The following is a 27,156-nucleotide window of genomic DNA, read 5'->3' as shown; positions in this document are numbered from 1 at the left end:
CAGATAAAATACACAGTTTCTGTTCAACAGCATTGCTTTTGTATTGATAATCCCAAAAGTGTAAACAGAGAAATTATAACACAAAGTTTTGGCAAAAAAAAAAGATTAGTTAAAAATGTAAGTATACATTAAGAACACATCCAAATAATGGGCTTATTTCTGAACTGTATTAATCCAGCCAGGTGATGAGTCATCTCTTCTGTTATCTCTACACCAATTAGTTTACCTCATTCTGGATCTGAGACACAAGCGTCTGAGACAGCACAATACCTGCAATCTGCCAAGTAGGAGCACAAGAGCCAGGTCAGAGGAGAGCTTAAAAACTTATGTATAGACTGTGGATACTCTTGAAAACTTACTTCCCTTTAGGTTATAATGTATGGTGTAGTGTACAAAGCAAAAGCATGGCATACACTATATGTATACTATAAGTATGTAGACACATGACCATGACACATTTCCAAAACCATGAGCATTAACATAGAGTTGGTCCCCCTTTGCTGTAATAACAACTTCCACTCTTCTGGGAAGGCTTTCCACTAGATTTTGGAACATGGCTATAGGGATATGTGCCCATTCAGGTACAAGAGTATTATCTGGCCAATGAGGTCAAGTAAAAGGCCTGGTGCACAGTCGGCACTCCAGCTGATCCCAAAGGTATTCCATGGGGCGGTGGCACGGTGGTGTAGTGGTTAGCACTGTCCTCTCACAGCAAGAAGGTCTTGGGTTTGAGCCCAGTGGCCGATGAGGGCCTTTCTTTATGGAGTTTGCATGTTCTCTCTGTGTCTGTGTGGGTTTCCTCTGGGTGCTCCAGTTTCCCCCACAGTTCAAAGACATGCAGGTTAGGCTAATTGGTGGCTCTAAAATTGACCGTAGGTGTGAATGTGAGTGTGAATGGTTGTTTGTGTTTATGTCTCAGCCCTGTGATGACCTGGCGACTTGTCCAGGGTGTAACCTGTGTCTCGCCATAGTCAGCTGAGATAGGCTTGAGCTTGCCTACGACCCTGTAGAACAGGATAAGCGGCTACAGATGATGGATGGCTAGGTATTCCATGGGGTTGAGATTATGGGATTGGGCTAGTCAAGTGCTTCCACATCAACCTTGGCAAACCATGTCTTCAAGGATGTTGCTTTATGCACAGGGGCATTGTCATGATGAAACCCCTTCGTTCCAGTGAAGGGAAATCTTAATACTACAGCATGCAAAAACTTCTAAACAGTTGTGTGCTTCTAAGTTTGTGGCAACGGTTTGGGGAAGATCCGTATATGGATGTGATGGTCAGGCGTCCACATACTTTTGGCTATAGAGTATAAGTGAACATGACCTAGCTGAGGTTGACCATCTCCTGAAATCTACCTATTCACATGCTTATGAAGATCCATAGTAGCTGGATAAACTGTATTAGATTAGTTTGCATATAAATTGTAGGGGAACAGATCTCCGAGGGTAATGCAGGACACTCAGTTTCGTGAAACGTGACTAATTTATCATAATATTGATTATTCATAATAATATTGAAAAATACATATGATGGATGATTTGGGTATCTGTTTTTTCACATTTTACTCAGTATTTGCTTACATATGAAAAAAAATCCATCTAAATTCATACTGTTCCAGATTTTTGGCACTCAAAACACTTTCAGTCAGTGGAGCATGTCTTTAAAAAATTGTTGAGATAAATAACAGCGGCGAGAAAAAAAATGTGGCTCATTACGATGCAGTTTGGGAGAGCCAACTATTTAGATCCATTCACCTTATGTATCGTAAATGAAACAGCAAATGTTTGGTGCAGTACATATAATGTGAAGCAATGTTTTATCGATTTAAGGCTCCTTTTTAAATAGGTGACTTGAAACATGTATAAATCAATATGACCTCTAACAAATGTGCTCAGTTGAGCTTCACTTATAAAATCTGAGCTTTTTAGGCATGTACTCAATGCTTTTGTACCTTCTGTTAGACAAACATAATTGTTGAAGAACATAAATAAATGAACTTAATGACAATGCGATACAGATGATGTAGAGGAGCCATCAAAAATTATTAGAGAGGATCTAACAAAAATATTCCCATTTCCTAAAGTGTACTGCTTAGAAAAACAGTATTACCAATTAAATATATGAAGTGTATGAAGTGTAATCACTTTCTGGAATGATTGACCTGTGGTAGAGCCAGCCCCAAAGCCAGAGTCCCGACTAAAAGCAGGTGAGATTCAATCCACGTCACTGCTCCGTCTGCACATCCTTCTGTGTAAATGGACTGTGCAGCCTCCAAGTACTTTTGGGTTTGAACCCCAAAACCACACATGGGATTGATCACAGTCTAAAAGAATATGAAAAGAACATTGCACTACGAATTATTGCCTTTTCCTGGATAACCTGCCCTATTTTTATTTTATCTCCCTATTTCTATATCTTAACAGCAGGTGGCAGTAATACCCCAACATTATATTCTGCAATTTGCTCCTTGACTTTTTAGTAATACATAATCCCGACCACTGACATTAGGTTTTGACGTAAGCACTTTCTAGAAATAGCCCACCATTATCATAGGGAAGGTTGCATTATTATCGGTTAGATTTATCACTGTCTAAATGTTATTGGGGCAAGTTATATGTTATGACAAGTCCTCCACATAGCAGAATAACAAAGCTCATCTGTCTGCACTGCAGATGGTAATTGGTTGCACCCAGTAAGTGTCTTCTATATTTCCATAATTGCTGACTTACATATGAGCTGCATAGCAGAAACACCTAGCACTCACCTCTCTTGGTACGGGGGTGCAACAGGATAAAGGAACTGCACATCTCTCCTTGTTTGGGTTACTCTGATTGCATTTAAAGTAGATGTTCCAGGACCAGTCAGTGTAGTTGTTCCAGCCACAACATCTAAACTGGGAGGTTGGACAGGGGAAGAAGTTACTTACTTATTAGACCAAATTGCAATTGTGTGTCATCCATGAGAGACCATTCACTCTAAAAGGTACATGGTTATATAATTTAGCTGATGTTTAAACCTACACTCACCATCCACTTTATTAGGAACTCTTATACACCTGTACATTCATGCAGTTATCTAATCAGCCAATCATTTGGCAGCAGCACAATGTATAAGAAGGTCCGCAAGCTGAAACACCTTGTTGATGAGAGAGAGGTTAGAGGAGAATGACCAGTGCCAAGTTTCCCAAAAGCATCGTAGCACAAAGATCATCATTAAATGGTAGAGCGAGCAGCACAATGAACACACTGTCTCCTAGTTATGCTCATAGCATTAAGAGGCTTTTGGGAAACCCATCCCAGACTGGTTTGAGCAGACAGGAAGTCTATATTAACTCAAATAAGCACTCTTTACAACTGTGCTGAGCAGAAAAGCATCTCAGAATGCACAACACATCAAACCTTGGGGCAGATGACGACATCAGGTTCAACTCCTCTAAAGTCCTTCCCGCACCATATGGTGCATTAGGCAGCGCCAGTCTCCATTTCTGTAGCCCTCAGCCTCTCGCCTATTACATAGCTAGGCTTACAGTGGGGGGTTAGTCCTCTGGTAACCATGAGAGTTTAACTCCCCACTCACATCTGTATTGCGGCGTGCCTTGTCAGACGGCAGTAGGTACCATTTTTATTATGGTCTTTGGTATGACCTGACCGTGAGTAGAACTCGCAATCTCCCGATTGAGAGGCGGACATGCTAACCACTAGGCCAACTCGCAGTTGGCCTAAACCAGAGCAGTTCAACTCCTCTCAACCAAAATCAAGAATCTGAGGCCTAACATGGGTACAGACTCACCAACCAAATCTAGACAGTTAAAGACTGGAAAAAGACTTGATCTCTCGGACACCCCCCCATAAATAAATAAATAAATTAATTAATTAATTAAAAAAAATCTTCAACTGTCAAGTTTGGGTGAAACTGTGCCCATGATGGCCTCAGATTCCTGTTTTTATCGAATAGGAGTGGAACCCATTGAAGTCTTCTGCAGTTGTAGTTCATTCCCCTCAAGGGTCAGTGTTTTGTGCATGCTGAGATGCTTTTCTGCTCACCAAGGTTGTAAAGAGTGATTATTTGAGTTTCTATATCCTTCCTGTTTGCTCAAACCAGTCTGGTCATTCTCCTTAATTATTTGTATGTATGTATGTATGTATGTATGTATGTATGTATCAATCAATCAAAAGCTGTACTTTGTGGGGGGGAGGTTTCCTAATTGGGCTCAGCCAAATGTCCCCAAGCACAAGTTTATCCCCACCGATATATATATATATATATATATATATATATACACACACACACACACACACTTCACATTTTTCAGCTGTTGTCTTCTGTCAACCAAAAAAAAAAAGTTTTAAAACAGTTTCCTTCCTACTGCTATACAAACACAATTCGAAGACAGAAGAAAAATTCTTTATTTATCACAAGTATGCTCAAACAAAGACTTAAGCACAGTGAAATTCCTCCTTTGCATTTAACCCATCTGAAGCAGTGAACACACGCATGCACACACAAGTGAGCAATGAGCACACATATATACCCAGAGCAGTGGGCAGCTATGCTACAGCACCCAGGGAGCAGTTGGGGGTTAGGTGCCTTGCTCAAGGGCACTTCATCCATGATGCATCCAATAATTAACAGTTATTCCACAAAATGGAGACGTACATGAGCTGATAGCTGATGAGGCGCGTTGCGCTGAGTCAGATGTAAGCCATGTATGATGAGATTGAGTGGCATAATTGCTTTATTCTGTCTACATTCACTGGATTTTGAGAAACGGAGCATATTTATTATTTTTTGCAAATTTGATAAATAAAAACTTTATACAAAACATCTGACAAAATCAGTTCCGCTTAGAATGTAAATAAGCCAGTAAAATGACAGTAGCAATCTGTGAAAAATGCTATAATAATAATTATTGAAAAAAAAAGATATGTTATTCCCATCAAATACTTTTATTCCATATTTTGTTGCTTTTTTGTATTTTGGGGGGTTTTGTGTTTGAGTGGAGTTTTTCCTTGATTGGTTGAGCGACACACTCTGCCATTTTGTTTTTCTCTACTCTTGGTATATGAGTTGATAGCCTAGTAGTAGAGTAGCCAATCAGAGTGTGCAATTGCTCATATCCAGTGAATGTGGATAGGATAATTCCATTTATCCCCTGTACTACCTTCTGCTGCTTGTTGGTGATTCCATCTGCTGTCTTTGTACAATTTCGACTCTGTGTACTGCACTGTAAAATCTGTTATGTTCTATATTGTACTAAATTGTATTGTATGGTATTTATAATGTTTATGTATTTAGTAATGTTTAGTGTTGCAACAGTACCCAAAGCAAATTCCACCAGCTTGCTGTATGGCTCTTAAAAATCTGAATCTGATATTTAGAGACATGCCTCTTGCTGAATGTAATCCATGACATTCTGAAGGTCCAGGTCATCGTGGTAATGCACAATGGCTTTCTTCACAAATTCTCCCAGAGCATCCTGTGTCTGAAAGGATAGGAATACACGCTGTACATGTCAGCAAGTTTGCCAGCATCTATCTGGGTAAGTATGCAAATGTCCTAGGGGAAGCATGCAGGTCCTTGCGGCATGCCTGTATCTGGTAGCAGGTGGGCTAATATAGTATGACAGGTGTGCTAACGTGCTTTAGCATTATAATGAACTCTCGCCTCCCCCAGACTGCTCCAGTTTCTCTTAAGATTGCTTCCTTCATACTAAAATGTCATGGAAAAACGGTCCACATTGATGCGATTCAGTGGTGCAAAACCTGGGGTGTTGTCATTTAAGGGGCAGAACGGAGAATGATATGGTCACTGTGAGATTAGCTTTTGCTATAGTGGATTGTTTAAATATGATCAGAAAAAATATTAAATTGTCTGAACTCAAACTTTGCGCTAGTGCTGGAATGAACTGGTGTTCACACTAAAACAAAAACTTCCTCTCACCTGCTCAGAGTAAAAGAAGCTCAGGATTGCTATTATCAGTTGGGTGAGGAAGACGAGAGAGAGGCTGAAAGAAAACTAAAGAGGAAGAAAGTCATGAATTACACTGGTCTCAAATGCAATCATGGACACTCAGTATTGAACAGGTTCTCACTGTTTTAAGGAGGTGAATGTTTTCTTGCAGTGCTCCGATGCATCCACAGTAGGTGATGAAAAACATGACAACACCCACCACTATTAATATGATGGCTGGATCAATGAGGAATGTGTCTCGAACTGGGCCTGTGAAAGACACAAATCCAGTTGACGCCACTGCATATGAAGATTAGTAGATTGCTTTGAAATGGCTTTGGATTACATATTAAATATAGCATGCATTCATATGAGGAAATAAATTCATATGTAGTTTGTCATACCTGCTGCTTTCTGAACTGTAGCATATATTCCTATAGCTACAATACATAAAGAAAACACCTGAAAGAAATGTGGTAGATCAGTTTATTATTATTATTATTATTATTATTATTATTAGTAGTAGTAGTAGTAGTAGTAGTAGTGGTACCAATTGCACTCTTTTTTTGTGGTAGCTGTTTTTTAGAAATATACTAGTAGTAAATTTAGTGGTGATTTTAGTGGTAGTAGTAGCAGTAATAGTATTGTTACTAGTAGTAGTACTAGTTTTAGTAGTACCATTATTAGTTGTTTAACAGCGGAAGTAGTAATAACAGTTGTCATTAAAGAAGTAGTAATAGTCATAGTTGTAATAGATTTTGTAGCAAGGTGAGTAGATGTGGCAAGAGTAGATTTTATAGTAATAGTGGTAGTTTTAATAGTAGTATAATTTAGTGTTGGTAGTAATTATTCAACAGGTAGTTGCAGTCATGGCGGCACGGTGGTGTAGTGGTTAGCGCTGTCGCCTCACAGCAAGAAGGTCCTGGGTTCGAGCCCTGGGGCCGGCGAGGGCCTTTCTGTGCGGAGTTTGCATGTTCTCCCCGTGTCCGCGTGGGTTTCCTCCGGGTGCTCCGGTTTCCCCCACAGTCCAAAGACATGCAGGTTAGGTTAACTGGTGACTCTAAATTGACCGTAGGTGTGAGTGTGAATGGTTGTCTGTGTCTATGTGTCAGACCTGTGATGATCTGGCGACTTGTCCAGGGTGTACCCCGCCTTTCGCCCATAGTCAGCTGGGATAGGCTCCAGCTTGCCTGCGACCCTGTAGAAGGATAAAGCGGCTAGAGATAATGAGATGAGAATGAGTTGCAGTCCTAGTTAGAGCAATTGTACTAGTACTACCTTTAGTATCAGTAGTGTCAAATAGTAGTCAAAGTTAGTTAGGTAGGAATTTTAGTTGTACTAGTTTTAGTAGTAATCATGATTTTATTATGTTAAGTAGTAGGCTGAGTAGAATGAATAGTAATGTCATTTTAATAGTAATATAGCTGTATACAGTAGTGGTGGCAGTAGTAATACTAATAATAGTCATAAGGGTAGTTGTTCCAGTAGTAGTCAGAGGCTTAATTAGTAAGTTTAGTAGTGGTAATTTTAGCAGTAACATTAGTTGTTTAGTAGTGGTGGTAGTAGTAGTAATGGTTGTCATTCAGAGTAATAATAGTAGTAGTAATAATGGTAGTATTTTAAACATATTAGTTGTTTTAGTAGTAATAGTATAGTGGAAGAAACTGTTTTTGTAGTAATAGTATTAATAGCATATCCCACTCTTGTGGCTCTTGGGAAATGAGGGACCTGGAGACAGACTTCTGACAACAAAAGGTGTGTTTTATTTTAAGCTTTGCTGATATTTTATTTTAATTTATGTGCACACACACACACACACACACACACACACACACACACACACACACACACACACACATCATTAAATAAATTGCCAGTAATCTGACACAGGTGAGACTCATCACATGTCACCTATTAGATCTACCTGCTTACACTCCACCCACAGCTAACGCTCAACCATGCCCTTAACGTCACGTATTCCCACCGCCTGACTCAGGCCGGTGAGCCGTCTGGCCTTCAGTTGACTCCCCCTTGGTGGGAGAAGTAATCTGCCACCACCATCTGTGTCCCCAGCCTGTGGACCACCTTGAACTTAAATGGCTGAAGCGCCAGGTCCCAACAAGGGATCTGTGTTTTGGCTTTCATGCGGTGAAGCCACTAGAACGGGGCATGATTGGAACACAGGGTAAAAGGGCATCTCAGCAGGTAGTACCGGAGAGTGAAAACCATGCACTTGATGGCCAGACACTCTATCATACTATACTTACTCTCCCACACCAAAAGCTTGTGGCTGATGTAACAGCACAGGACACTTCTCCCCCTCCACCACCTAGACAAAATGGCCCCCAGCCTTCTGTCAGATATGTTAGTTTGCAAGCCAAAGGGAGATAAAAAAAAACAGGTGAAAGTGACCGCAGGCCCCAACACAAAACCACTTTAACCTGGGCAAAAGCCTGTTCACACAGCACCGTCCACTGGACCAGATCTGGTGCCCCTTTTTTAGTGAGGTTAGGCAGTGGGCTGGTGATGTCTGAAAAATTAGGTACAAACCTTCTATAGTAGCCAGCCAGCCCCAGAATCTGCTTCACCCCCTTTTTGTTTTTGGGTCTTGGACAAGTCACAATCACTGTAGTCTTTTCAATTTGGGATGCACCTGCCCAGGACCCAAGTAGAAGCCCGGATATTGTACTTCTACCCACCCAATTGCGCTTCCTTTGGTTTCCTGTAAGTCCCACTTGTCTCAAGGTTCTTAGGACAGCCATCAGATGTTGCAAACACTGCTGCCAATCATTACTGTAAATTATGTCATCTAAATAGGCAACAGCATATGCACTATGTAGGCAGAGGATTCTGTCCATGAGTCATAGAAACATGGCTGGGACTCCAAACAACCCAAATGAAAGGGTGACATACTGGTGTAACCCAAATGGAGTGGAAAAATACATTTTCTCTTGGGATACTGGAATCTGCCTATATCCCTTAGTTAGAGCCAGTGTCACATCAAAGTAAGCCATGCCTAACTGATCAAGCAGTTCATCAATGGAAGGCATAGAATTTAAACACCACGTTGATGTTACTAAAGTCAACACAGAAATGGACTGACCTGTTGGTTTTGCGGACCAAAACCACTGGGCTGCTCCCATCACTGTGGGACTCCTTGATTACTTCCATGTAGAGCATAGCCTTAAGTTCATCCCGAACTACACTTATTTTGTGTTCAGGTAAGTGGTATGGGTGGCTGTGCACAACCATACCTGGAAGTGTCCCAGTGTGTTGCTCGACAAGTTTAGTGTGACCAGGAAGATAACACATCAGAAAACTCTTCCTGCAACCTGGCAGTCTATGCTCTCAGGGACAGTGAGAGGGGGTCTCCACAGGGGACTGGGGTGAATTGGGCTGCACTTTTTAGACTTATCTGTGGTCCCAGCTCCTCCCTCTTGGAGACTACTGTTACCAGAGTCACAGGAACCTCCTCCATCCATGATTTTAGGAGATTGAAAACACCCCACCTCTGTCCATTCATCTAACTTCATAGTTGATGTCTCTGACTTGACATGTGACCTCAAAGAGTCCTTGCCACTTCATAAGTAATTTTGTTTTTAACATGGGTAGTAAAATAAGAATTTTGTCTCTGGGTGCAAACTCCCATAGCCAAACCCCCATTGTACAGCTGGGATTGTTGTCCTTGTGCCTATAGCAAATTCTTCAGGGTTAAGTGACTCAGTATGTGGAGTTTTCCTCTCAAGTTAAGAACATACTGAAATTCATCTTTACTTGCAGAAGGTCCCTCTTCCCAATTTTCTCTAATGATCTCCAAGATGCTATGAGGCTTGTGACCATACAATAATTCAAATGGGGAGAACCCCATGGAGGCTTGCATGACCTCTAGTATTGCAAATAAGTACCAATTTTTAGGGTTGTCGACTTATAAATCATATTTTAAGTGTTTGATTAAATTATTTGACTAGGCCATCTGTTTACAGATGGTAAACACTGGTGTGAATTGATTCATTTCGCAATAATTCCTATAGTTCAGACCTGGGCATTTTACGGCCCGCGGGCCGCATCCGGCCCTTTGGTTCATTCTGACCGGCCCGCGTAAGGTTAATGAGAAATTACAAAATAAACGTATTTTCTAATTTTACCTCATGCATGGACTGAATGTGCATTGCTTTTATTTTGAAGTTGTGTTCAACAAAAACGCAATGCGCGCGACATGAACATGACATGAAATCCCACGAAACCTAATCCCGCGATAACTACTTCCGTAATTTGTCCAGACCAACCACAAACGTGTACGTCATCCTTCAAACGGTCCAGCCAATCACATAGTGTGACGTCACCAGCAGGCGCCGGAGCCAATCTCCGGCGAAAAACACCAAATGAGGTGATTAGACTACAAATGCGGGCATCATTATTATAATATGATGTATCTTGCTTGATATTTGGAGTAGAAAGACAATATTGTGATGTTTTTATTGTGTTTTGGGGTGAATGTGACTGAAAAAAATGGTACAAATGTTCACATTTTGTTAACCATTGTTTTGGGAAATTTGATTGAATAAATGACTTTTTTGTAAGGCAACCTCGTTTTTTCCATACTCTTACCAGTCTTAGCAGCTTGTAAAAACAGTGTTATTTACTGCTTTATATAAAGAAATACAATTAATATTATGCAGAATTTAGTTCAGCCTTTTGGTCCGGCCCTCCAGAAAATTTTCTGTTTCTCATGTGGCCCCATGGAAAAAATAATTGCCCACCCCTGCTATAGTTTGTGAAGGGTACTTGTCATAAAAGTTGTGACCTGGTCAGTCAGGATCTGATTGTAGAATCCTGACTCAGGAGATAACGTAGAAGAGTGCTGAAGACTTATTGTGTAGAGGCACTGCTTCCAGGTATCACATTGCATAATATGCAAGGCAATGTCCTCATGCAGTTTGATCCATCCATCCATCATCAGTAACTGCTTATCCTGTGCAGAGTCACGGGCAAGTTGGAGCCTACCCCTGCTGACTATGGGCGAGAGGCGGGGTACACTCTGGACAAGTCGCCAAATCACTGCAGGGCTAACACATAGAGATGAAAAACAACTCACACTCACACCTACAGTCAATTTAGAGCCACCAATTAACCTAATCTGCATGTCTTTGGACTGAGGGAAACTGGAACACCCGGAGGAAACCCACGCAGACATGGGGAGAACATGCAAACTCCGCACAGAAAGGCCCCCATCGGCCAGTGAGCTTGAACCCAGAACTTCTTGCTGCAAGGCAACAGTGCTAACCACTACACCACCATGCTGCCCCAGTTTGATCTAGTTACCTGAAAAGATCCATAGCAGTTCTTTTGAAGGGGATCTCAATCAATGGTAAAGGGCACAATGGCGCTTTTGGGGTGGCTGGCAGATTCACCAGCTGACATTCATGACATGTTGTGCACCACCTGTGAATATCTCTGTAAATGAATAAAACCAATAGAATAGAAACTGGCCATGAATCAGTGCAAGTTCTCACCAATGGGTCAAATGTGGAGGTGTGTTTACCCAGGTAACTTTTGAACTATACTGTGTGAAGGAAATTTAGTGAATGAACATTCCTATTCTCTGTGTTTCTGTGTGTTGAGCTCAAGTGGCCTAGTGTACTGAGAAAAGTTGTTTTTCCACATGCTGTAATCGCCTTTCTGTGGCCTTAGCTGGTGGTAAGCAGGGTGTCTGGGTTCTCCATAACCATGCATATGCCTGCACAACCCAGAGCACGCCAGGTGCACACTTGAACAAAGCTTCATAGAAAATCTTGAGCCAATCACGTGAAGACGCGAGCAGTAAGCGAATGCCTTTAGAGTATAATAGCCACTAAAACACAACTCAGAGTGCACGTACTCTCGGCATCACTGAAGTGGTGTCTTCTTTTCTTCTTCTCCTTTTCTTCTTCTCTTCTTCTTTTTTCCTTTCCTATTTTATATCTCTGTTTTATATGATCTACTATAATAAATAACTGAAAAGACAACTGCTAAGTGTTCTGAAGTGTTTATTAGAAGTTTCCATTACAATTTGGTGTCACTGGGTGGGCCCTACGTGTCTGATCCTCGGACGACGGGGCACTCCTAAGGCCACGGTGCGGAGCTGAGAACTCGGACAAGAGACCAGACCATCAGGGCTCACTGAACCAGTAAGTGATAACTTTGCATTCTTGTGTAAAGAAATTAGTGGAAACAGTATTTAAAGACTGATACAAGAGATGGACAGAGATTGTCCCAGTCAAGGAAGACTGATATAAGAGACGGACAGAAGTTTGTCTGAGCCCAGGAGGACTGCTAAGCTGTGGTACCATCAATATGTTTGCAGAAACGGATAAAACACAATTTTGAGACAATAAACCGTGAGTAGTTTATTGGGTTGTGTAAGAGAAAATCTGCCTAAGTGACAACTGGGTAATGGCTCACCTACTTGAGCGAGGGAACTACGGGCGCGTGTTTCGATGGATTCACATTCAGCGATTCGTAACTGGGAGAGAATTGAATCTTGCTCCCTTTGTTCTGTGTGAACAACTGGCCCATCATAGGAACGGGATAGAGAGGTTCAATCACGAAGTCGCCAAGACACACCGGTGTGCACACAAAATATTGATGAATTAACAGAGTACTGTCCTCCTCCAAATTCTGAAACAGAGAAATAGATTTTGTACACATGCGTGAGTTGTCTTTGAGGTTGTTGTGCTAAATGATACCTACTTTTAGCTTAAGGTAAATGTCAGATAAATTGTTTACTAATAAGAACAGAACTAAAGGATTATTGTGTCGCATTTTTGGACATAGTCCAACCTGTTCTTCTTGTGATCCTAATAAAAAAACTCAGCCATTGTTGTCATAACCTATTGATATAACAGTGTACAATGAGGAACAGAAACGGTAAGTTAAGGAAAGAAAAGAAAAAAGCAAGTAAGTGTGAGGCTACATGTGCTATAATAAGAATTGGATGTTCCTATGACAGTCCAAACATCCAGTTTATGAAAACCTCATATGGCGAGGATTATTTGGCACAGTTTGACATATGGGTAAAGGACTTAGGATTCCCTGAGAAGGGCAGTTTTAGTCCCAGGCAGATAGAACAGTTAGAAGAAAAGTTGAAACGGAAGGAAAAAGAGAGTCTGCAGATAATGTTAAGTTCTTAGGGGACTGGAGGGCGTTTTCTGCATGGAAAGAAGAAACACTTAAGAGAGTACAAAAGAGAGAAATGACAGGCAGGGCTCTCACCCTCTTCTCAGTGTTGGAAATTTCAGATGGACCCTGACCTGGAGTCTGCCCCACTACCCCGACACGTACTACCTTCTCAGGAAGACGGAGCATCACTCCCACAAGCGCTTCACCCACAGAAAGGGGGAGAAGTCGAGACAAAGCAAAAAAACCAAACAAACTGAGCCTCTGGGATCTCTCCCAGCCTACCAGCCGCCTCCAGCGTCAGTGCTTCTCCGTCACACATGAGATCCGGTCTTGCATATAGCGACAGAAGAGACACACTCCTGGACCTGACCACATGCTCACCAGTGGGTCCACAAGGCCGTAACCTAAAGTCTGAAGTTCTTCATCTTCCAATGGTGGAAGTGGCTGGAGCTGACAGCATGCTTCTAGTTCACAGACCCTGGATGACAGCTGATATCAAGGAAAGCATGGCTTCTCTTCCCAACGTGAGAGAGGTAGGAGGAAAGAGATTTGGTAATGAACTGTTGATGTTTTGCAGAGAATTCCGACCGACCACCCATGAACTTCGCCGCCTACTCATGACCAAGATGGGTATAGATTAGAACAAGGTTTCCAGAGAGTGGCCAGAAGCCGACCAGTGGATGGCAATAGTGAGTACAGAAATACCCTCACTGCTCTCTGTGCTCGTCTGATCAAAGCTTTTGCCTTGAACATAGACATTACTAAGATCAGTATGTGTAAGCAAGAAGATGGTGAAGTGGTGTCAGCGTTTCTCACTCGTCTCACCGCCACGCACGAGAAACACAGTGGCCTGACCAGACCCGTGACCCTGGCTGGAGTGGAAGGCACTCCTGAGGTCTGGGAAGAGCACCTGCGGAACAGTTTCATGAACGGTCTGAATCCAGCAGTGGCCAAGTCAGTAAAGCAGCTCTGTCTCCTGAGGGAAACCGCCAGTCTCACCAAGATTGAGCAGTACGCTGTGCATGCAGAAAGGCTGCTAAAAGAGAAGGAGAAGACAAAGTCAACACAAAGAGACCAAGACCTACATGCCGCCACTCTCACTCTTCTCCAGACTGCTCAGCCTGGACCTAGAGGAAGAGGTCAAGGTAGGGGCTGAGGCAGGATGACCTGGGGTGACCTGTCCTGGATAAAAGGTGCAACCTGCTACAACTGCAATCAGAAGGGACACATTGCTCAAGATTGTCTCCACAGTAGCAAACAGAGGCCCCGTGAGGAGTACAGCAAAGCAGACTGACGGGCGGACTCTGGGAACGGGCCCCGCACAGAGAACGGGGAGGTAACACACACACACCTGATGATATACATACACATAGACAGGAACATTCACATAACATTAAACACATTAGTAGCAGCACCTGCATGCCACAGCAAGACTACACAGAAACGCCCGATACACCAGTCCAGGTAGATACACCTGAAGTTGCATTAAGTTTGTTAAAATACACAACTACTCCCTTCTCTAAACTCCCTTGTATGCCCCTCACTGTATGTGGGCATGTGTTGACTTTTTAGTAGATTCTGGAGCGGGACACTCAGTCATACAACATGGGGTACTTCCAGTAGACCCACCGCTCAGCTCAAATTCTATTCAGACGATGGGCATCTCAGGATGCCCTGTAACTGAAACTTTACGTCCCACTCATAGTTACGTCCCACTCATTCCTCATCTCACATACATGTCCAGTAAATTTGTTAGCACGCGATTTAATGTGCAAATTAGGAGTAAATCTCACATCCACTCCAGATGGACTAACTATTGAAGTAAGTGAAATGTGCAGTATGGTCTTGGAAGCCCCCTGTATGTGTATGTCTGGCGGCTCTGCTCAGATCAACTCACACAAACTCCCAAACACCTTGTACAGCTCGCACACTTGAACACCTCATCAGTTTACACAGATTATATGAAAAAGGAAGATTTGCATTGCACAGCACATGTTCACCAAGGGCAAGATGTCAAGTTTGAAAAGACTTGGTTTGCAGACCCCCACGCACGTGAAGGATTGACCCTCAAAACTACATCTAAACATTATTGCGCTGTGCAGGTCCATTTTACTCGTTGTCTGAACAACTGCGTCAATGTTCATCGCAGTGTTCTCAAACATGTTATACGTGGCCTCGTGTCAGAGGACTCTGAGGTCGGCTGCTGCCAGCATGATTTCTTTGACATCGTTAATTTTATACCCCATGTCTCATTAGCAAAGCCACGAGCCACTCATTGGAAAGACGTGGGGAAATGGGTCAAGAAGTGCGCAGTCAATGGCAAGAATGGTCCCAAACAGAGGACCCTAGTGTGTTGTTTTGCCAAAAGCTTGGGGTCTACAAACAAAGTCATGCTATGTGTGTGCATGTTAAGTGCAGCGTAATATTAGCCACTGATGACCAGGGTCCTGGGGACCCCGGCCATAGTGGCCTGTTTGTCTCTGTTTCCACAGGCATAACTCCAGCAGAGGTGCACCCCAAATTGGCGGGAGTTCCAAATTCCGTTTGGGCGAAGGGTAAACATGATGTAGGCCTAATAAAGAATGCTGAACCAGTGGTGATCACCCCCAAATCAGATTTCAGACCTAAACAGACCCAGTACCCACTCAAACCAGAAGCAATCACAGGTATAAGACCGGTCTTTGATTCGTTGCTGAAGGCAGGTGTAATTGTCCTTTGCCAGGATTCTCCAGTGCGCACTCCTATTTTCCCAGTTAAGAAGGCAAGAAAACCGTCCCAGCCCGATGAGTGGAGGTTTGTCCAAGATCTGCAAGCAGTCAATGCTGCGGTTGTTCCGCGCGCGCCTGACGTCCCTAAAGAGCGCTTTGCAGACCACACCCACTCTGGGATTGCCTGACCTCAATAAACCATTTGTTCAAACTGTAGATGAAAAGAAGGGTTTCATGACCTTTGTTCTTTTGCAGAAGCACGGGGATAGATTAAGACCTGTAGCCTACTTCTCCAGCAAATTGGACCCAGTGGCGGCTGGACTTCGTGTTTGCCTGCGTGCAGTTGCTGCAGCTGAAAAAGCGGTAACTGCTTCCAGAAATATTGTGGGGTATTCTAACCTCACCCTTTTGGTCCCACATGCTGTCTCCCTACTTCTGTTGGAGAAAAAGACGTCACATTTGTCAGCACAGAGATGGTTAAAGTATAACACTGTCATACTTGATATGCCTAACATCATTGTGAAACATTGTTCTGTTCTGAATTCTGCCTCTCTTCTCCCTACAGAGGACGATGGAGAACCACATGACTGTGTCGTTCTCACTAACGATTTTTGTTCCCCCAGGGCAGACTTAAAGAGCGACCCTTTGGAAAATCCAGACATGGTCCTCTATGTGGATGGTTCAGCCTCCAGAAACCCAGAGATGGGAAAGAACAAAGCAGGTTTTGTTGTAGTGTCAGATCACGAGGTCCTCAAGGCATCGTGTCTGTCCTCAAACCTGTCGGCGCATGCCGCAGAGCTCTGTGCCCTTATCGAGGCATGCAAATTGGCTGTAGGGTGATCTGTCAATATTTTTAACGGACAGCAAGTACGCATTTGGCGTTGTGCACAATTTTGGTACCATTTGGAAACAGAAATTTTCTCACTAGCACAGGATCTCCCATTGCACATCATAAACTGGTCTCTGAGTTGTTGGATGCTATTCTACTCCCTCGAGCCATTGCTGTGTGCTGCCCATACTAACAATACTGATCTTGTGTCTCAAGGAAATGCCAGGGCGGACGCGACAGCTAAGTGTGCAGCCTCAGCTTCCAGTTGACCCTCTAACCTTGCTTTTCCTCAGGTTTCTACCTCCTGTTTACAGCTAGCGGACCTTCAGAGCACTGCCACCCAGGATGAGAGACGAGTCTGGAAACAGGCCGGCTGTATCTTTGCAAACTTGGTCTAGGTTTGTCCCTCGGGCCGTCCCTGTCTACCAAAACACATGTTCCCTTTCTATGCAAAATTGGCCCATGGGCTCACCTATGTGTCAAAAGGGGGGATGGTAGCAGAAGTAACAAAAGAGATGGTTCACAAAGGGGGTTTCAAATTATGCTGTGAAATTTTGCAAGCAATGCTTGATATGCGCACAACATAATGCAGGTCAAGGTATCAAACTAACTCAAGCAGCACACCCAATACTAGACAAACTGTTTGATAATCTCCAAATGGACTTCATTGAACTGGCACTTTGTGAGGGAAAATGGGTCCCTTAAAAATAAACTAAGCAAAGCTTGTGCAGAAACAGGGCTAGGATGGACAAAGGTCCTCCCTGAAGTACTCACACAAATGAGGATGCAAACTAGGCCTAAACATGGGTTAAGCCCATTTGAAATTCTGTTTGGATGAGTACCCAACACGAGGATAGGGCCAGCCCAAGGAACACTGCCGGACACCAGACTGTGTGATGATGCAATGTTGAATTACCACGCAACGCTGTCCTCTGCTTTGAAATCTATCCACAAACAGGTAAAAGAAGCACTTCCCAAGCCCACTGAGGGACCTCTGCACGATCTACAACCAGAGGATTGGATAGTGGTGAAGGACTTCCGACGAACCAAGTGGAACAAGCCATGGTGGAATAGCCCATTCCAGGTCCTGCTCACGACCCCAACGGCAGTGAAGGTCACAGGCAGAGTGACATGGATCCACGCTAGCCACTGCAGGAGGGTTCCTGAACCAGCTGAGCAGGAGGAAGAGGAAGGCCTAAGTGACCCAGACGCTGACTAAAGCTCGTGAGGAAGAAAGGCATCACTACATGGAACAGTGCGAGTATCACATCAATCACGCATGTACCCGAGAATTAGTGGACACTGGAAGGTGTAACCCATTAGGAGACGGGCTGTGGCTCCTTATCATGGATGAAGAGGTCAGGGTGACAGCAACGGGAGGACAATCCCAGCGGACAAATCTGAATGACACCAACGAGAAGAAAGAAGTGTTAATTGAGTACATCTTAGCACAGAACCCCAACCATAAGGTGAGACAAGTGGTAACCCGAGACTCAGGAGAGGTAAGCAATTATCATTTAGAAGGTGCCCCACATGTCCGCTTTCCCACCTTGATCCAAACCACGTGGCGAGCAAGTTCCATGGAACTGAGCGCGGCAGCACAGTTATGCTGTTGCACCCTCAATAGAGAAGAGTATTTCAGTATCTAGTCAGTAAACTGGTTTCAGAAGTCCCGAGTTTCTCCAAGCCCTGGTGAGGTGGGACAAGGGCTGATAGGGCGTGCCCGCCCTCTGAGCACCAATACATGCCAAGGACAAGGGTTAACTTGGAGACATCTCATCTCATTATCTCTAGCCGCTTTATCCTTCTACAGGGTCGCAGGCAAGCTGGAGCCTATCCCAGCTGACTACGGGTGAAAGGCGGGGTACACCCTGGACAAGTCGCCAGGTCATCACAGGGCTGACACATAGACACAGACAACCATTCACACTCACATTCACACCTACGGTCGATTTAGAGTCACCAGTTAACCTAACCTGCATGTCTTTGGACTGTGGGGGAAACCAGAGCACCTGGAGGAAACCCACGCGGACATGGGGAGAACATGCAAACTCCACACAGAAAGGCCCTCGCCGGCCCCGGGGCTCGAACCCAGGACCTTCTTGCTGTGAGGCGACAGCGCTAACCACTACACCACCGTGCCGCCCAACTTGGAGACATAGTTAACATAAAATGAAGGGGGTAAATCATTATAAGCTAGGTCCAGTTGTGGGCCTGAGCATCCTGATCCTGCTGGGGCTCACGGGAGGATTCGTGTAGTGGTCGATACAGGGAACCCAGGCTGACACAGAGTCGAAGACAGTTGGTTTAGTGGATGGAAGACTCTGATTCCATCCACCATACCGGTCCTGGGTTTAGTGATTGTGATGCTATGTTTGCTCCCTGTTTTCTGTCAATGTTGTACGTCTGTGTTTCAGAGGCAGCTGACAAATATTGGTTACCAGATGATGAAAACAGACCCAGACGACTTGCCTGACTGGCCTCCAAACCCACATGAAGACCATAACCCACCGTTTGACAACATCAGCACAGCTGATATGAAATTAGCCCTAGCTTAAAACACTCTCATTTATGGTTGTTTTTCTGTTCTATTGTTTCCTGATCTATGTATATAGCTTGCTAGCATTAACTAAAGATGTCTATGTCTTACAAAACAGCCTTAGCATTATTCCTGTACACTCAATGATGTGTTAAGCCGAATCTCTCTGGGAACTCTTACCACTGAAATTGTGTACATTTCTTTCTTTTAGCAATTATTATCCTGTAGGATAAAAAGGGGGGAAATGTGAAGGAAATTTAGTGAATGAACATTCCTATTCTCTGTGTTTTCTGTGTGTTGAGCTCAAGTGGCCTAGTGTACTGAGAAAAGTTGTTTTTCCACGTGCTGTAATCGCCTTTCTGTGGCCTTGGCTGGTGATAAGCAGGGTGTCTGGGTTCTCCCTAACCATGCATATGCCTGCACATCCCAGAGCACGCCAGGTGCACACTTTAACAAAGCTTCATAGAAAATCTTGAGCCAATCACGTGAAGACGCGAGCAGTAAGCGAATGCCTTTAGAGTATAATAGATAACAGCCACTAAAACACAACTCCGAGTGCGTACTCTCGGCATCACTGAAGTAGTGTCTTCTTCTCTTCTTCTTTTCTTCTTCTTTTTTCCTTTCCTATTTTATATCTCTGTTTTATATGATCTATAATAAATAACTGAAAAGACAACTGCTAAGCGTTCTGAAGTGTTTATTAGAAGCAGGGCTTTGAACCGGTTCAAGGAACGAAAACGAAAACAGGGAACTTTTTCTATTTCACATGGAACAGAAACGAAACCAGAAATTTAATTTTTTATGTTCCAGAACGGGCGGCACGGTGGTGTAGTGGTTAGCGCTGTCGCCTCACAGCAAGAAGGTCCTGGGTTCGAGCCCCGGGGCCGGCGAGGGCCTTTCTGTGTGGAGTTTGCATGTTCTCCCCGTGTCCGCGTGGGTTTCCTCTGGGTGCTCCGGTTTCCCCCACAGTCCAAAGACATGCAGGTTAGGTTAACTGGTGACTCTAAATTGACCGTAGGTGTGAATGTGAGTGTGAATGGTTGTCTGTGTCTATGTGTCAGCCCTGTGATGACCTGGCGACTTGTCCAGGGTGTACCCCGCCTTTCGCCTGTAGTCAGCTGGGATAGGCTCCAGCTTGCCTGCGACCCTGTAGAAGGATAAAGCGGCTAGAGATAATGAGATGAGATGTTCCGGAACAGAAACGCTTATTAAAAATAATGGTAACCGGTTAATACCGGTTTTTATTTCGTTCCTCAGAGTTTCCGTAGCCTACAAATAATAAAGTCATTCTTCTCCTGCGCAAGTTTCTATGACCCACTGGGGTTCACTTCCTGTGTGACGTTCGCTGACTGAATGGAGAGAGCGGGAAGGTGGACTACTATCACGTCTCCATGTGATAATAAGTGAGTAAGTGCATTACTCAGTAAGTGCATTACTGAGTGTCTGAGCAAAGAAGAGCCTGAACGTTGCAAACCTCCCTATTGGCTGTTTGTAAAAATGTATCAATTGTTGCCCTTCCCACGGGAATCATCGCGGGCTCGAGAGACGAGACCTGAGGAGTTAGTTCGTTGGTAGCAGAACAAAATGTCTGGACACAAATCGGGTTTTCAGAAAAGGAAAGAAAATAAACGGAGGGTCGAAAATACAAAAAAGGAGGCAGAAAATGCAAAGCGAGTTTTAAGGTAGGACAAATGGTTACTTTTCTGAGGCAGCCCGCCGTGGCTGCAGGCTTTCAGTTGTGTCATTGAATGGTTACTTTTCTGAGGCAGCCCGCCGTGGCTGCCTGCAGGCTTATTTATTATAGCCCATTTAGTTAAAATAGTTGATATAAAATGTTTATAGTTATAGTTATGTGATGGTTGTCCTGATTTAGACTGTTTTTTTTTTTTGGGGGGGTGCGCGATGTTGCACCCGGGTCCAGATTAGAGCAGAACCGGCCCTGGCTACATTTCAGGTGTAGTTTGTTTTATGTATGTATGTACTTGCATAGATGTGTACTTGGTCTTCCAATATGGCGCCTAACAAAATCTCGCGGCGCGGTGACGTCATGCGGTAGCCCTCTATAGGGCCTGACTAGCCTTTGGTAACACACAACGAATTATCTTTCATTTTTGGCACTTTTTCTGTTTGTGTAGATGGGAAGACATACTGAGAATCCAAATCGCCAACATTTGAAATAATAATTGTTTTGAATTATTTCTTGTCTTATTTAATGAAGGTTGTAATAGAATTAGCCTACATTTGGCTTAAGCTGGATGAGACAGAGACATAATTTTATAGCCATTTGTTAAACAGCTGACAGGGAACGTAATTAACCGTTCCGGGAACGAAATTTTTTTGTTCTAACCGGTTCGGGAACGTCTATTTAATGGTGGAACCCAAAACCGGAAACGTTAAAATTCCGTTTCTGTTCGGAACGAACCAATAGGAAAAAAATTCTGGTTCAAAGCCCTGATTAGAAGTTTCCATTACAACTGTATGTTTGATTTTCAAAAATGAGGTATTGGTGGATTCCTGGGATCAAGCTGATTTCAGCACGCCCTATGATATCAAGTTTCATCATATTGGATTTTATGAAAAAGATTTTTTTTTAAATCAAAGGCCACAAATTCTGTCCAATTTTCAGCAAATTTGGTGCAGGTGATCTTCAGACAAAGCCTTATAAAAGTTTCTTGTTTTTCAAAATTTTGCCCATTACAGCCAAACAGGAAGTGAGCTCATATCTTGGCCAATCTTTGGACAATTGACATGAACCTTGCTGTGACTGCCTACAGCCATTCTCCTGACAAAAGGAAATGAAGTTTCCATGCCAATTATGCCCTGCTGGTGTGCTTTCCCCCCTCATTGCAGCTTGCTGTTTTTATGTAGCATTTACAGTAGTGCTTGAATGTTTATGAACCCTTTAGAATTTTCTATATTTCTGCATAAATATGACCTCAAACATCATCAGATTTTCACACAAGTCCTAAAAGTAGATAAAGAGAACCAAATTAAACAAATGAGAGAAAAATATTATTCTTGAAAATTATCCAGTATTATATCTGTGAGTGGAAAAGTATGCGAACCTTTGCTTTCAGTATCTGGTGTGACCCTCTTGTGCAAGCAATAACTGCAACTAAACATTTCTGGCAACTGTTGATCAGTCCTGCACATTGACTGGGAGGAATTTTATCCCATTCCTCTGTACAGAACAGCATCAACTTTTTGATGTTGGTGGGTTTCCTCACATGAACTGCTCGTTTCAGAGCCTACCACAACATTTCCATTGGATTAAGGTCAGGACATTGACTTGACCATTCCATAACATTCATTTTATTCTTCTTTAACCCTTGTTTGGTAGAACAACTTGTGTGCTTAGGGTTGTTGTCTTGCTGCATGTCCAACTTTCTCTCAAGATTCAGTTCATGGACAGATGTCCTGACATTTTCCATTATAATTCACTCTTCCATCAATGATGGCAAGCCGTCCTGGCCCAGATGCAGCAAAATAGGCCCAAACCATGTCGTTGTCTTGCTGCATGACCCACCTTCTTTTGAGATTCAGTTCATGGACAGATGTCCTGACATTTTCCTTTAGAATTCGCTGGTATAATTCAGAATTCATTGCTCCAACAATGATGGCAAGCCGTCCTGGCCCAGATGCAGCAAAACAGGCCCAAACCATGATACTACCACCACCATGTTTCACAGATGGGATAAGGTTCTTATGTTGGAATGCTATGCTTTCCTTTCTCCAAACATAATGCTTGTCATTTAAACCAAAAAGTTCTATTACTGTCCCATTCATTCACAAAATTTTTCCACCAGACTTCTGGCTTGTTGACATGATCTTTCACAAAATGGTGGTGGGCAGCAGTGTTCTTTTTGAAGAGCAGTATCTTTCTTCTTGCAACTCTGCCTTGTTGTTCAGTGTTCTCATTATGGACTCATGAACATTAGCATTAGCCAATGTGAGAGTAGTCTTTAGTTGCTTAGAAGTTACCCTGAATTCCTTTGTGACCTCAAAGACTATTACACACCTCACTCTTGGAGTATGCCTTGCTGGTCGACCACTCCTGAAGAGGGTAACAATGCTCTTTAATTTCTTCCATCTGTACACAACCTGTCTGACTGTGGATTGATGGAGTCCAAACATTTTAGAGATTTTGTGGTTACTTTAGAGATTAGTTTTGTGACCTTTTCCAGTCTGATGGCCATCAACAGCATTGATACACTTCCACAAATGTGTTGCTAGGATCAGACTTGGAGAAATCCCTGTTCTTTAAATAAAACAGGGTGCCCATTCACACCTGATTGTCATCCCAGTGATTGAAAACATCTGACTGTAATTTCATCTTCAAACTAACTGCTAAGCCCAGAGTTTGATATACTTTTGCCACTCATGGATGTGTAACAGTGGATCATTTTCTCAATAAATAAATGATCAAGTATAATATTTTTGCCTCATTTGTTTAATTTGGTTAACTTTATCAATTTTTTGGACTTGTATGTTTCAGGTTATATGTATGTATCACGGCTGATTGCTCTAAGACAACGAGGGAGGCTCAGCCTCCTCTAAAAATGACGAACATCGTGTAGGATGAATTGTGCTAGGCTTATGTTATAGCCGACCTTATAACATTGCTATTTCAGATCCAGAATCATAGAAATATATGTGCTCAACCCAACTACAGTACGAAATCATTCCGTTATAACTTTCCCCAGTTCGCCTAATGTGTGCGTGAGTTTTTCCCCCTCGTGACAGCGCGATGCAGCCCAGCCTCAGTGGACTGGGAGCTATGTGCTTGTCAATCTCAAAATGCAAGACGATTATTGGACAAATACTGCGAAAATGCCCACCCACAGAGTCTCACGGACTCCCAGCCTCAATGGACTTCAACGGCATTTGGGAGCTATACGCTTTTCAATCTCAAAATGCAAGACGGTTATTGGACAAATACTGCGAAAATGCCCGCCCACGGAGTCTCACGGACTCCCAGCCTCAATGGACTTCAACGGCATTTGGGAGCTATACGCTTTTCAATCTCAAAATGCAAGATGATTATTGGACAAATACTGCGAAAATGCCCGCCCACGGAGTCTCACGGACTCCCAGCCTCAATGGACTTCAACGGCATTTGGGAGCTATACGCTTTTCAATCTCAAAATGCAAGACGATTATTGGACAAGTACTGCGAAAATGCCCGCCCACGGACTCTGAGCCTCACATGGGAGGGACATGGCAGTTTCCGCGAGGAGACTGGTGATTGGTGAAAGCGGCCGGATATTTTCTTTGATTGACAGCTCGTTTCAACTATAGACAACCAGCGGTACAGTGTTGCCAGATTGGGGGGTTTCCCGCCCAATTGGGCGGTTTTAAGTGCATTTTGGCAGGTTTTGAACATATTTTGGGCTGGATAACGTCAGCAGTATCTGGCAACATCAGTTCAGTCCCATGCGGATTCGCAAGTGCTGTGGTGTATTGTAAGAGATCAGCTTACATTTCGATTTCATTCATTACATACGGTTTCTACCAGCTTTTTTAGTTTGTATATATTTTCATTGTAAATAAAGTGTAAATATAGTGTTGTCAAGTTTGCTATCTTAGTTCCAGAAATTTCGTTTATTTGAGTGACTGAACTTGAACTTGAGGGGGCTAGTCAGCTAGCAAGAAAGCTGCGCACGGATGCCAAGCATTGCTGATTTAATTTTGGCGAAGCCATTTGCCAGTCTTCCTTTCGAGGAAGAAATTAAAATTAAAGAGCAGGGTAGACCAACGCCTCAAATTGACTTGGTGAAAAAGGTAGGGAATAATACTCGTTCCTTTCAGCTCTCCTGGTACAAGAAAGTGAATTGGCTAACAGCAAGTGACCCACATCAACAACAGTAAATAGGCTACTTTAGTAATATGTCATGGATGGACCAAAAATATAGAATCTAATTTAAAATGTTTATGCTGAGTATATTATATTGGAATATATGTTTTTCTGGATATGAATTAAACACCGCTACAATTTGGAAAACATTTTTAAACAAAAACACAGCCGAGGTCAATTTTTAAACAACATGCCACAATTTTAAAATATAAAATGTTAAAATATCCCCCCCCCCAACACCACCATCATGTATATTGGACAGTAGGCTAATGGGCCAAAAGAACCTGTTATTTCACAGTTTGTGACCCTGCCAACAATCAGCCAGTTAGAGGCAAGAGTATGGGCAAAATTGATGTGTTTTTTCTTTTAAAATCTGGAAATATCGTAACCGACCAGCCTCCCCTGTTTGAAAGACTACCAGCCGCCACTGGTATGTATATAGAAATATATAAAATTCTAAAGGGTCCACAAACTTTGAAGCACTACTGTATGAGGTGCTCAGTATGTATGGTTTATTCTAAGCAGTGAAATGGAGAGGATCCGATTGCTAGTGATGGAGACAGATGGCTCATGAGTGATGAGTAAACCACTAGCAGTGCTGTTTTGCTTTTGTCAGAGTTTGTTCTCCTTTGTGTCCTAAAGCACTGTTGTGTAGCTGAATAAGCCAGTAAGCTGGTGCGATTGGGACAAAGGGCTGATGGATTATGTTGTAGGATTGTGTCCTGGGGCCTGGCTCCAGTAAATAAATAGTTTGTGGGTGATTTGGTGATGGCAGGCCAAGCTAACTCAGTGGTGAGGACTCTGCAGTGTGCCATGCTGTTATTCCTCCAGTCCAACAGTAAAGCACATGGACACTCAGCGGCTCATGAAATGCATTGATCACAGCTTTGGAGAAGTCATTACCACTCAGCCAGCGTGTTTAACTCACTGTCAATCAGTGACTGTATTCTATTGAGTCATGGTGGATTTGGAATGACTGACAGACGTGTCAGTAATAGCAATCAAGCAGCAGTCTGGTAGTGCTAATGCACACAAACATGAGTCAGAGCAAAGAGGAGAAGTTGCCAACATGAAAAATTATGTTGCAGTTTGGCTGTTTAGAGTTCATTGTTTGTGTCTTTTTTTTTTCTTTTTCTTTTGGTACACAACAGCACCACGGTTTGCTGGATGCTTTAATTTTATGCTTTTCATATGCAGAAAAGCCACTGCTGTTGTATGTAAATTCTCAGCTAAGAAAGCTCAAAAGTGGCTGTGAATGTTAAAACATTAGGACTGTATATTGTAAATGCACACATTCTTGTACTTCTATCTTTGTGGGAACACTTATTGAGATAAAGCATTCCCTAACCACTTACCATCACAACTAAATGCCTTACCCTAACCTAAACCTAATTCTAACCGGAACCTTAGTCTTAACCCTCAAACAGCACTTTGAGGAAGTGAGGACCAGCAAAATGTCCTCACTTCACAAGAATGTTCTAACTCGGTTGGTTTAAAAAAAAAAAAAATTCTGGTCCACAATATACGCGAGTACGTACAGTATATACGTACACACACACACACACACACACACACACACACACATGGTTGCTGAACACAGAAACTCTGACAGAACATTCTGTTACGTACACAAAGCTTAGTGTTTGCACAATTTGCTGCACAAAAGCACATTCGTAGCTTGTATTTATCAGGTGAGAAGCTTTACTTACCCAAAATAAGAAACTGAAGAGGAACAGAAAATAACGGATGCAGGGATTAAGGTATGAAAAGGTTTCTGCCCTGCTGAGATTCAGGTCTCTCTCCATTGCAAGCACAAATGTGGAGAGGCAATTTCTACAACACAATCACCACATAAACAAACCACCCAGCTGAAGGGGTTATTTTGTTTACCATGCAACATGCCAGCTGAATGGTAGGCTGAGGATACAACACTGGTACTCCATTGATGCATGCCAGAGAATTACTTCACATAACGTACCTCTGGCCTGGACTGCGAGCGAATAATCCTGAAGCTTTGCTCCATTGTTATACTGTCACCAGGACTGAGTAATGTGCACAGAATGAACATTGATGCAGGCAGACAAATTTGGGAAGCTAAACATTTGATGACTGCTTCT

General features: G+C 43.0%; 1 protein-coding gene across 1 annotated transcript; it reads right to left on the bottom strand.

Moving 5' to 3' along the window:
- Positions 1-97: 97 nt before the first annotated feature.
- tspan33b (tetraspanin 33b) lies at positions 98-26,844 on the bottom strand. The gene is made up of 8 exons (XM_060923698.1): positions 26,749-26,844; positions 6,356-6,413; positions 6,094-6,221; positions 5,943-6,017; positions 5,389-5,484; positions 2,767-2,895; positions 2,164-2,325; positions 98-277 (listed from the first exon to the last, which is right to left on the bottom strand). Exons 1-8 carry the CDS (start codon positions 26,842-26,844, stop codon positions 218-220), a joined length of 804 nt encoding a protein of 267 aa, XP_060779681.1. The 3' UTR covers positions 98-217.
- Positions 26,845-27,156: the final 312 nt, after the last annotated feature.

Source organism: Neoarius graeffei, chromosome 6 (assembly GCF_027579695.1).
Source record: "Neoarius graeffei isolate fNeoGra1 chromosome 6, fNeoGra1.pri, whole genome shotgun sequence".
NCBI lineage: Eukaryota > Metazoa > Chordata > Actinopteri > Siluriformes > Ariidae > Neoarius > Neoarius graeffei.
The sequence above is the reverse complement of the archived record's forward strand: the minus strand, read 5'-3'. Positions and strand labels throughout refer to the sequence as shown.

Excerpts from the sequence above, each read along its gene's own strand:
- tspan33b (XM_060923698.1), bottom strand. The coding sequence starts at position 26,844 with ATGGAGAGAGACCTGAATCTCAGCAGGGCAGAAACCTTTTCATACCTT. Across the intron at positions 6,414-26,748 it reads TCTTCAGTTTCTTATTTTGG|GTGTTTTCTTTATGTATTGT; the intron begins GTAAGTAAAGCT and ends CATTTCTTTCAG. Across the intron at positions 2,326-2,766 it reads GCACCCCCGTACCAAGAGAG|ACTGTGATCAATCCCATGTG; the intron begins GTGAGTGCTAGG and ends ATATTCTTTTAG.